Source organism: Rhinolophus sinicus, linkage group LG09 (assembly GCF_036562045.2).
Source record: "Rhinolophus sinicus isolate RSC01 linkage group LG09, ASM3656204v1, whole genome shotgun sequence".
Lineage (NCBI taxonomy): Eukaryota > Metazoa > Chordata > Mammalia > Chiroptera > Rhinolophidae > Rhinolophus > Rhinolophus sinicus.
Genome location: NC_133758.1, coordinates 12,494,956 through 12,507,138, shown reverse-complemented (window position 1 = coordinate 12,507,138; position 12,183 = coordinate 12,494,956). Strand labels below are relative to the sequence as shown.

The following is a 12,183-nucleotide window of genomic DNA, read 5'->3' as shown; positions in this document are numbered from 1 at the left end:
TGTGACAACGGAATATTCCCGCTATTGCTTTGTTTTTAGAAAATCAAGTCTCTCGTTGTCTCCCCAACAGATAATTCCACTAAAAATGGAATCATGTCTTTAAAAACTTTTTATTCCTCTATTTACTAGAATGGTCTTTCAACTTGGACAGCTAGCAACTATTTGCTGCTGTGTGTAGAGCTGTTCATGCCTACAGAAGAGGAAGGTAAGTGTCATGCAAGGTGTCATGTGGGGTTTCTGGTCCCGCTCCCCACATAAGAACGCAGGATATGGTGAGGCCAAAAAGGAACACCCACGGAGCCATAGGTAGGGGAGTCATACCACTATATTATCGCTTGGTGGCTGGGTTGGAGACACAGGAAGCAGGAGCCACACTATCCGCAACCTGCCGTCCACTTGTCTACCAACCAACCTCACTTGCTAGCAGCAATCCGCTGTGCTAACTGCAATCTGCGCTTGCTAGCTCGGCCACCATCTTCTTGCTGGGCCCCATTTTCTGCTAGCGTAGCCACAGCAGTTATATTAGTGGCCAATGGCTCACTGGTTATAGCTGACGGCCAACCAGCCATAGCTGATGGCCATCCAATCACAGTTGATGGCCATTTACTACCTGAGCCAGCACCTTTCTACGTGAGGCCAAGAGCCTGGAAACTGCACTCCTAGCTCTGTCCCCACAATAAGTACCCCACTTGTGAAATGGGCTCACTAGGCGTTAGCCCTCCAAAGGCTTCTCATCACCCTTGAGTAAGATCCCAGACCTTGACTATGGCCTGCAAGGCCAAGGCCACATACCCACTGCCCAACTAGTGTCTAGAGCTTCCACAGTCCCTCGTTTCCACCATCCCACCCCCGTAGGCTCACTGATCAGGCTTTAAGTTTCCTTTGATTTCTTTCAAACCCATCTATTTAAATCTTTTATTTTATCCAGTATTTCTCAGAAGAGGGGGGTCCGTTACCTTAGTCTAGTCTACCAATTTCTGAAACCACGTTAGATTCTCTTACAGTGCTACCAACCCTGTGAGATAAGTATTATGAAAAAACTGAAAGTTATCTTTACCGAATGGCAGAGCCAAGATTCAAACCCAGATTTGTCTGACACCAAAGCTTTACGACCTCAGAATTAGAATTACTTGGTTAAATGGTGCTTGCCAAAAAGATTAAGAGATTGTTTAACTGCCATTAGTAATGATTAAGAGTTGCAGCTTAACTATACTTTTACCAGTATTTGGTTATTAAAAGTGAAAACATTAAATATTAGGTTGGTGCAAAAGTAGCTGCGGTTTTTGCAATTTTTAACCTTTTAAACCGCAATTACTTTTGTACCAACCTATTTTTCATTACCAGCAAGGATAAGCATTTATCCAATGCCATTTCTCTGCTCTTTTTATGCTTCCATGTGTTGATTCCGTAGGTATCAACAGACCTAGGGCAGAGCGCACAGCACATCCTAAATGAAATACTATCACAAATCAGGGCCTATATGCAAAATAAATGACGACTTATTACCCAAAATCAATGAAGGGAAAGTAAATTTACTAAAATATTTCTTTATTTGAATAAGGTCAATGTCATTTCTTGAATTCCAGCTAGCATCAAATAACAATCAGCAGAAAACACTTGACAAAAAACGTTATCCAATTGAAATTAACAGTGGATAGAAAACTCCTTTGAACTTTAAAAGAAATATATTAAACAGGCAACATACAGATCTAAAAAGTTGCAAGTGGTGATTTCACATTCGACCTTATAAATACAACAAAATCCAATATAATCATTTGTTCACTATCTCCCTGCGATAAGCACATGGACAGGAATAGAGAATCACATCTTAATATTCACAACTGTTATTATTATTATGTTCTTTACAAAGACTGTGTCTCTGTGATGCAGCGGGTCCGGCAATCCCTCATTCAAGTAATTTTTGTTTTCCCCAGGTTATCAAAAAGTACAATTGTCTGAGATAAAATGTCACAAAAATCGCCACCAGGAAAGCAAAAAGCTTTAGCAGGCAGACGTGAAGATGGGAGTTTTCATGGCTTGAGCACGATCTGAAGATGATTTTGTAAGTTTAAAAGCCATCAACCAAAGTACCAAGAGCTACAGGCAACAATCTGGGTTTAGTTTCTCATTGCTACTAAACCAAGAGTTTTAGTAAAAAGAACATGAAGTAAATTTTAAGTATCAAAGAATCAGTGCATAATTGCTAATGTCATTGACAATGAAAATGTTATACTATGCTCTCAGCTCAGCTTTAAATCAACAAAGCTACGCTTATTTTTTTTCACTCCCCATCTTAGTGGTTCTCAAACATCAGCGTGCTCAGAATCACCTGAGGTGCCTCTTGAACGTGACGTCCTGAAGCCCCACCTCTGAGCTCTGAGTCAGGTGGTTTGGAATGGAGCCCTGGGATCTGAGTTCTTAACAAACGCTCCCGGACCCGATGGTCCACGGGCTACACTGTGACAAGTACTGGTATACCTTCAATACATAATGAAATGTTGTTTGTTTGCAGCTTCATAGTAAAGTGTCAAGCTGAATAAAACATCCAAACAGTTAGAACACAAATAGGTACATTAAATAAGGGTATCAGCCACCATGTAATTGCATTTCTTTTTGAAAGCATCATAAGCACAACTTACATTAAAATTTTAAAATCAATTTTGTTTTAATCCAAGGCACCTGTAAAATACTTGCTGGTGTGAGAGAAGTTAAATTCAATTATACAAAACAGTACAGAAATGAAGGAATCCTGGCAGTGATTGAATTTTCCACAGAGCTAACACTTTTCTTTGAAAATGAGATAATGTCAACGATTTTGAGGAAAATAAACCAGTTTTCAAATAGTATGACAAACACCCTGTGCGAACTACTTTACTAAGTGATTTTTTGCAAATTAAATTACTAAGTAGAAAAGATTCCTGCGAGTGCTCTTTCATAATAGTCGTCTCCCTTTGTATTGGAAACGATCGGAACAATTCCTCTTGAATTTCAGCCTGAAAAATGCATCCTGCATAGATCTACTATTCCTTTAACAAGTTCAGGCACATGTGACCATGGATTTTATAATACTGGATACTTTGAAGCCTTTTATCACAGGAGGATTTCCCAAGTTCATAGTCTATAACTTAAATATTCTTCTGAAGGTATTAATTTTTTTCATGAAATAAGAGTAAATTCTGTGATGATGAGATCTCTGAAATATGAATTCACAATGTTAAGACTACGAGGAAGAACACTAGCGAGGCATTTTGCATGCAGAAGTGACTGAGTAGAGTGACTCATCATTAGAACGTCCTCTTTCAGTGTTCCGGGACAAATGCTAACATAAGGAGCAATGCCAGCTCACGCAGCACAAGGTAAGAACTGCTATCATGTAGAGTTCTTTCTAGTCTTTGTATAGATGTGAGGCACTTAGCCTGGCCTTTAAGTGACATCTTAGAGTTCATTTCTCAAAGTTTGGAAGAATTAAATATACTACTTTATAAAACAGTATTACTTTGGATTCTACGACAAACAAAAGATAACCACTTTTGCTAAAAGAGGTAAAAGAGTATTTTGAAGCCAGCAAAAATAAGTCCACGTGAGCTGTGAGAATAAAATTAAGTGCATTTAAAAATGTCACTTACAGACTGTTTCTATAACACCTATTAATAGAACTACGTACAAAGACTATAACAACCCCTTCCAGTCTGACATTTCAAGGTTAAACTTACTAACAAGTGCTTCACAATATCCTCAGTTCTGGTATTTAAAGAAAGAAACCAGAATTATTAACTCTATTTTCAAATTTTGCCTTCAAAAATCCTAACACTGCTTCTAATACAGCCTCCGTGATTTACACGCACATGCAGAATGGCAAACACCACGTTGTACGGAGCAATGTAAATCTGGATGTAGTGTGGGGTTTGTGAACTAAAGGGTCCTCAGAAGATGCAATCTGAACTGAATCTACATGTACAAAAAGGGAGAGATAAGTTCCTTAAATTACAAATACAAATGCAAAAATTATTTTTGTAATATTAAACTGACACCGTTAGAATGAAGACATTCAAGAATATGAGCAACCAAGAAATGAACACATTACCTGGCAAAATACCCACACAAACTATTATGAGAGGAATGTGTTCACCTAAATGGGTTTTTAGGTAAAGAGCAGCTCTTAAGTTTCCCCCAAATTTTCCTGTAAAAGTGAAATGTATCACTGATAACCAGAGGGGAAACATACTTCAATAAACTATCTGAAGCCTATTATCCAGATCCTACTGATCTCAGACAAAATGTTCTTTGATTTCAAAGAGAGTCGTATGAGAGTAAAGGATTGCGGGATTGGGTCTGGGAGTAGGAAATTCTGACCTCTTAAAAAAAGACTGGTTACAAAATAATCATGATGGGGAGCTCTTAGTTAGACCTCATATTTTGGGGGGCAGGAGAGCAAGTGTGTTTATGTAAAATAAAGAAACCTCCAATATCTGAGGCTTAGGGGTAATTTTCATATCTGGGGGTTGTCCCCATTTTCTATTATTTACCGTCTTATTTATCAATTCTGTTCAGTGACTGTATTCTATAGGCCAGAAATTCACCAAAATTTAAATAGATTTTATGTACTATGCACAAATTTACATGTGGTTGTCTTTAAGGTTTTATTTTTACTGCAAATCAATGTTTAAAGTTATTTTATACAAAATTTAATAATTTAGCCTATGAAGCAATTTAAATACTTAAATTCCCTCAAAAAGACATTTTGTACATACATACATGATGTACACATATGAAAATGGTGTTCAAAAGAATTTTTTGGCAGCTGCTTCTTGTTGAGTCCTAAGAAAAAACAGAAGGAGAAAAACTGAAGGAATTTCTATATGTTTTACTTTGGAAAGAAACAGGATTGCTTAAAATTAAAGTATACACAGTCTTTTGAATTACAAAATACATTAGGACAAGCATCCATTTTATACATGCACCCCCACATGAACTGACATAGACTAGAAACATTTGCTTTGCATAAGTCTAATTTATAGGCATTGAAAGTTCTATGATCAACATAGATAACTTTACTGAATATTTCAAATTAAACAAATACAGAAAAATGTTGGGTCGAATTTTAGAGGCTTACCTGTACATGATATAACCAACGAATAACATCGTCTGTACCACTACAAATATAACAAAGTGCACCGTTGATAAACATGATGGAAATGGTGGTAGTTCTGGGCATCTCAGTCTTTCATTTGATGGCTATAAGGCAAAAGACTTTCCATTAAAATTAGTTGAGTTAGTATTTTAGAAAAAGAAATAAATGTGAAATCTTTACAAAACTCATGGTCTACTGTATAAATTCAAGTATTTATTTTCATTTATTCACCCCATAAATACCTGCCATCCCCTTCATTTTTACCACTAAACTTTTTGAAAGAGTAGTTTACACGGGAAGGCCTCCATCTTTTCACGGTCCAGTCGCTAACTCATTGCCATCTGGCTCCCACCTTCATCACAGTGACGATGATTTTAGTGTCCGCGAAGGTCCACAAATCCCCTGGACACTCCTTTTATACTTGCTGTACTAATTATTAATAGCATCACCATCAACAGGGTAACCACGTTACTGTCTGAACCAGAACACTTTTGGGTGCATTCAGCGTTACTCTCGGAGCGTTCTGGGTCAGACAACCACTTGGTTGCCCTACTATGAACTACCTGGCAAACAATGGCTTTATCTCAGCTCTGACACTCCCCAATCTCCCGGCATTCAACATTACTAATTAGCATTCTGAAAAATGTTTCCTTTTCTATTTCCATGAGTGTTCCTTCCATTATAAGGAGGTATTAAATATTAGGGACAAACATTTCATCAAGGAATCTCGGCAGAATGGCTTCTAACATTATTTGTTTTCAATATGCTGACATCTACGAGATAAAATTCATCAGGACATATATACTACCCACAGCAAATCTGGCCAAAGTTGGGGGGAAAAAGCCTCAAACATAATTGACAAATAGATAATAATGTTTTGGATAAGAGATAATGGTCCATAAGAAAACCATTAAGCCATACATTGAAAATCTGGAGGAGAAAGAGGCAAGTGCTACAAACATTTGTGAATTTTTTAAGGGTTTTTAAAGCCAGTAATTAAGAAAAAACTTAAAAGTACCACGTGTCTGTCTTTTAATATTGCCTCTTATGCATATTGTACTTCACAAAAATGTTTCCTATTTTTAATATTTATTACCAATCTCCGCAGCTGGGGCTTACACTATAAAAAAGACCTAATAAAGTAAAACAAAAACAAAAAACTTTTTGAAAAATGAAACAAGACAGGAAAAGCAGCTGGAAGAATCTTGCTTAAAGAAAGCTGCTATCAGTCAGCCAGCTTCAGATCTGTGCCCAACAGCGGAGACAGAGAAAGGAGTTACCCCGTAAGTGCGCACTCAGCACGCGTCAGTCTAACAAAACGGTTTGTCAAGAGACATTTACCTTTTCAAAGCTATTTACATACATAATTACCAATAACAAGAGCCATTGTTTAAATGAAGTATACAGAAAAGAATCCAGAAAAAAAAGTCTGAGACTGACAGCTCCACTATTTGGGACAGCATTTTATTAAAAAAAAAAAAAAAAAAAAGGACATGGAAGCGCGAGGCGGCGCACGGACCTGAGTGACCCCACCTTGACTACTATAAAAGCGCATGCGCACTGCTCCTTACCACGTTCCGCTGCACGAGGTTCTCGAGGTCCCGCTTCACCACGTGGAGGTGCTCTTTGATGTCGTTGAAGTGCTGGGTTGATTCATATGCGCCCCCTGCTGGTCCAAGATGCTGTACGCCACTGACCAGCCTGACAGTTTCACTCATGGAATTCCTGAAACAGAAAATCCCTTTAGACAATGGAATCGCTAGAAAGATGATTCTGTCACAGGTTTCAAATGGTTAGCTACACATGTAAGCCCAATGTACCAGATCACTTAAAAAAAAAAAAAAAGGATAAAAGAAATTCAGTATTTTAAAAACCTGAATTGCCTTCAACATTGGAAAATAATTTATAAAACTACAAATTAACATTATACCTTTATCTTTTATTTAACCACACAGAGAGTAATCTAAACAATTTGTTAAAACCAACATTATAAATGGGTATTGGATAACACAATGGATGACAGTTCATTTTAAACCTTTCTGGGTGTTTAATGCTGTGTAATAAGGAACTAGCCCGCCAGGCCTGGGCTGCCCAAACCCTTCACTTTCCCAATGTTTTCAGGACTGGCCCCTGACCAGCCCCTGGGAAGGGAGGCTTCTAAGCCCCTGTAATATCCTGCCTGATGAAAGTGTCTGTCTCTGCCCGGCCTTAGCCCAGCCAGAGAGTGCAGCTAACAATGTGATTTACGGTTTTGTTTGTCTGCGGCCTCAGGCCAGTCAGTGTCAGTCTGACCTCTAGAGGGACTGGAGACTGAGAAGTTAAGGCGAGTCACATGGGTGCTCCGTGCCTGTGTGACTGGCCCCTAATACAAATCCCAGACACTGAGGCTTGGCCGAGCTTCCTCACTTGGAAACACTTTGAACATGTTGTCACACATCACTCCGCAGAGGAGTGAGCACTGTCCATGAGACGGCATGGGCGGTGGGGACACAGCTGGAAGCTTGTGCCTGGTTTCTCCAACTTCACCCTGTTTACCTTTCTTCTGTGCTGATTTTACTGTACATCCTTTTGTTGTAATAAACCATAACGGTGAGTACAACAGCTTTCCTAAGTTCTGAGTACTTCTAGCAAATCAAAAAACCTATGGATGGTCTTGGGGACCCCTAAGTCAAATATAATTCTATTTTCCCTTGTAATCCAATCAGATAACCCCTTTATACAAACCTGCTGCTTCAACCAGAACCCAACTGCTTCAAATAGGAAGGAAATATTATTTTTTTTGGGCATATCGAGCAGTGGTGTGGTAGTTGCCAACATGGTATCTTTTTGAAGGTAATTTTGACCTCATACAATATTTCACCTTATACACACTGACTTTATAATATAATCACCATGTAAGCTGTGATTCTACTATTCAGATGTCAGATACGAGTTCAACCACTGAGTGTGTCCTTTGGATATGAGTCTATAAGCATGATAGGGAGAGGCTACAAATAGTCTTTTCTAATATATGGTAGAAACACAACAGGGCTACTTAGTTAAAAAGAATGTATCTGAGTTTCAATATGCTACCTGAAAATGTCAGGTTAAGTTACCTAAGAGTACTTAAAAAGCTCTATAAATGGCATATAATTTATGTTATTAACACTTATAGTAGGAAATATCTTCAAACCTGGGGATTTTTTGGTGAGGTAGATAAAATAAGATTGGACTAGAAAATGTTCACAACTGTGGAAACTGATTTCATGGATATACAGAGGTTCACTATACTCTCTACTTCTGTGTATGTTTGAAAATGGCCGTATATCTTTAAAATCCTTGAGTTTCCATATTCCTTTCTAATACTGTCTCCTACTACTCCCTTTATCTGTCTTGACTCCTGCCATTCCCTGAAAATATCCTTCACTTATTTTAGCTTCTGTGTCTGTCTGCTCTTCCTAGTCCTGACCTCTTCCCTCCAAGAGCTACAATGGAAAGCCCAGTTCAAACGGCTGCCTCCGTCCTCAACACTCTCCTTCCCCTGAGCCTTCCTTGCCATATGCAACCACTCCCTAAACACACACACACACAATGCACGCACGCACACACACTTTTCTCCTTTGTAGCTGCATATACGAATGATCTCCCTCATAGAGCATAAGAATAGAATGTATGTCTCTGACTTCCTGACAGTGATTTCAACAGTTACAGTTCAATTTGGATGAATAAATAAATAAGTTCTCTAACTTCCTTGAAATAAAATTTAGTTTAAAAGGTCAAAACTTTGCTGGAAGAAAACAACAACAAAAAAAGATATTCAAATATTAGAATTACTTAGAAATAACAGTATGTCAGGCTGAAAGTTAAGTATGATAACAACGTTTTTAAAATTATATTTGAGTTAATATTAGCAATGAAGACTTTAAAACTGCCACAAAATATCAACAAAGTGCTTTCTGAGTAAAATGTCAATACACACACACACACACACACACACACACATTCTCTTAGAACCATAGTATTCACATACCCTTCATACGCCCAAAATATAAACAGTTAAAAATCAACCAGACATAGAATACAACCACTAACAAAAAGCCTAACTATGCTATAAATAAATATCATAACCATACTGAAGAGAGGGGAAGAAGAGAACTACACTGAGTAACTATTGGAAGATAGTGTCTGGTCTAGATACTGAGAGGCTAGAAGCAAAAGGAACTTTACATTAATCCATCAGTAAATGTGTTTCCTACAGGGATGTAGGATAACAATTTGGAACCACTTTATGTATACACTAAAATTGAACCAATACGTCAATGTATTATAGATCCTAAGAACCAGGTTTCTCCCATTGGAGAAAGAATTTTCAAATAGGGGAAGGAGGAAGGCTAAAATCAACCCCGTAGTGTTCAGTTCAGTCCGGTCCAATTAGAATCCAAAGTATCCGAATAATCTGATGGTTTTTTAAAACAAGTACAAAAATAGTGACGTGTAGGTGTGTGGGTTAGAATACACTCACAGGTTCCCTAGCTCTTCCCACTGGAAGGGCCCAGAAGCAGTGGCACCCCAGCAGTAGTGAGCACACCTACTTCCCAGATCTTGGTTTCTAAATACTTTTCTGCACGGAACCAGGGCTCACTGGAGAAGTGGCTGATTCTACAGCTGGGACAGAGAAAAAACAAGAGCCTGAAACACAGTCTAGCACCAGAAAGTGAAACGCATAAAAACCAAACACAAAGGCCAAACTGAAGAAGCTCCTAATGACTGAGCTGGGACAATGTGAATAAAATAAATAATGGCAGTACTGGATTGTAACTCACAGAATAAATATTCATGAGTCCATACTGATTTAAGCAACTGATTAAATGAATAAATGGCGGAGAACAGACATCTAGTCCTTACAGAAGAATTCCATTAAATAAATGTAGAAGGAATGATGAAAATAGAAAAATCAGCCATTTGGTAAACACCACATTCTTATTTCAGATAAGACATCAACGGATGCTAAAATTAGTGAGCAAATTAGTGAGCACAGTCTCCAAGTATCTTTCTCAAAATATTAACCACCAAGGGAAAGATAGGAGGTTTAAAGTAGAGAAACTGGGAAGAAAGCTTCATAAGCAAGTGATCGCCGCCACCGTCACCAGTGATGCAACATGCCAATACCATGAGAGTGGTGCCCTGTTGTATTCTCATCAAAAATGCACAACCTCCGTCCAATCACTAAGTACCAGATGAACCCAAACTGAGCGACAATTGACCAAATAACTGATCCGTGCTCTTGGAAATTGTAATGGTCATGAAACACAAGGAAAGGTGAACTAGTGCAGACTGCGAAGTCTACAGAGAAATCACTAAATGCAATGGATAGGATCTAGGGACAGGAAAATGGCGTAGGGGAGGACTGGTCAACTTTGAATAAGATCATGAGTTTAGTTAACAGTACTGGACCAATGTTAGTTTCTTGGTTCTGACAACTGTACTACGGTTATGTGAATGTCAACATTAGAGGAACATGGGTAGAGGATATACGGAAACTGTACTATGTCTGAACAGTCTGAAGCCTAAAATTAGATCAAAACCAAGATTTAAAGAAATAATGTTACACGATCTAGTCTATTTCTAAAAGAATTTAAGCATTCACTTACCATCATTAATATTTTAATCACAAGTTTACAAACTGAAGATTTTTAAAAATTCCAAAGTGTACAAATGAAACAAATATAAATTTGCCTTTACAAGTTGGGTTGCTTTTTAATCTCTAGGTGTTCGGCATTTTCACCTTCTTATGTAACCCAATCCTGTTTAACTTTCCAGTTCTAAAGAACTCACCTTGACGTTGTTTGTCAAGGACGGTACTAGTTGGGGCAGTGCTCTATAGAATTAGTTTACGAAATATGACGTTTTGGCTGTTTCTCTGGTCCAGGCACTGAACGTTATTACCAGCGCGTAAGTCGATCCTTTTTAGAAATTTATCACTGATTGTTCTAAGGACACAGTGTCTCCTCCCTGCTCCAAATCTTTGTCTAGTCTCTCTTAAGGTATCAGATAGAATGAAAAACAGGTCGTCACACATAGCATACTTCCTTCAAAATGCTTTCATTCCATCAAAAAGATGTTCCTGCAGAAGGTATGCTTGTCTTATAGCCCGACAATGCTATGCATGCTTATTCCTAGTATTTGTCAAAGAATTATTATATGTTACCCATATTCTTTTCATATTTTAGAAATGTATGAATAGTCCTGGCTGCCAAGTAATTGCGACAAACCTGTTTTTTTCAAAGATGCTACAGCCTGTTTTTCTAGCTTAGAACAATGAAAAAATGTAGACATATTTGCAGTTTCTAAATATCAAAAGTTCTTGTACTTTACACTCCCTTACTTATAAAATGAATCTCGAATGTGATTCTTACCTGCGTGCAGGAATTTTACAATAAAGTGCTTGCATATCTAGAGAAGTCATGAATTTAAAGTAAAGATAGCACGTAACACTCAGACGTGGTTTTCTATACTTACTTCATTTCATTTACTTGTCTCAGAATCTCTTGCTGAGTGTTCACAACAGTATCCAGCTCTTGCTGAGTGATCTGGGGGAAAAACAAACGATGAACAGCCAGTTCAACAGTCCACACTCCACAGGAGCTCACACCATAGGAGTCTCACACCATAGGAGTCTTTCTTTCCCCCTCTTCTCCACCAAAGGCTCACTAAGGCAACTGCATATTTAGAAAGCTCACCTGTCCGTGCTGCCCCGGGCTTCCTGCCCCTCTCCTAGACATCTCCTCTGTCAAGGAAGAGACATATTTTCTCTGTTCATCAAGGATCATATCTAACTGGCGGTTCAGCTGCTTGATTTCGAGATGAATACGATTCTGTCCTTCAAAGATTTGTCTCAGCTCACGATCCCCTACACTCTCAAATATTTCATCTGCTGAAATGGAAATGACAAACCAAAGTCAGAATCACCCACACGTATGTTGTCAGGGACCCAAGTCCCAACATGCACTAAAGTTAGTGCAACACAGTGGTATCACCTCCCCAATAGTGAACACGCACGCAATGAATTCAAT

At 38.4% G+C, this 12,183-nt stretch overlaps 1 protein-coding gene across 3 annotated transcripts in view; it reads right to left on the bottom strand.

The window, feature by feature from the left end:
• LMAN1 (lectin, mannose binding 1) overlaps nucleotides 1-12,183 on the bottom strand; it is a 34,691-nt gene that overhangs the window by 10,889 nt on the left and 11,619 nt on the right. Inside the window, exons 9-13 of one of the 3 annotated variants that reach the window (XR_012498727.1) lie at nucleotides 11,851-12,044; nucleotides 11,630-11,700; nucleotides 6,703-6,856; nucleotides 5,114-5,235; nucleotides 4,756-4,818 (exon numbers count right to left, since the gene is read on the bottom strand). Coding sequence is in view for 2 of the 3 variants with exons in the window: in XM_019729294.2 (XP_019584853.2) it covers nucleotides 4,782-4,818; nucleotides 5,114-5,235; nucleotides 6,703-6,856; nucleotides 11,630-11,700; nucleotides 11,851-12,044 (578 nt within the window). In the remaining variant the exon portion in view is untranslated. Of the gene's footprint in view, nucleotides 1-1,531; nucleotides 4,819-5,113; nucleotides 5,236-6,702; nucleotides 6,857-11,629; nucleotides 11,701-11,850; nucleotides 12,045-12,183 lie in introns of those variants that run through there. The other 2 variants (XM_074339880.1, XM_019729294.2) reach the window with 2 other exon arrangements.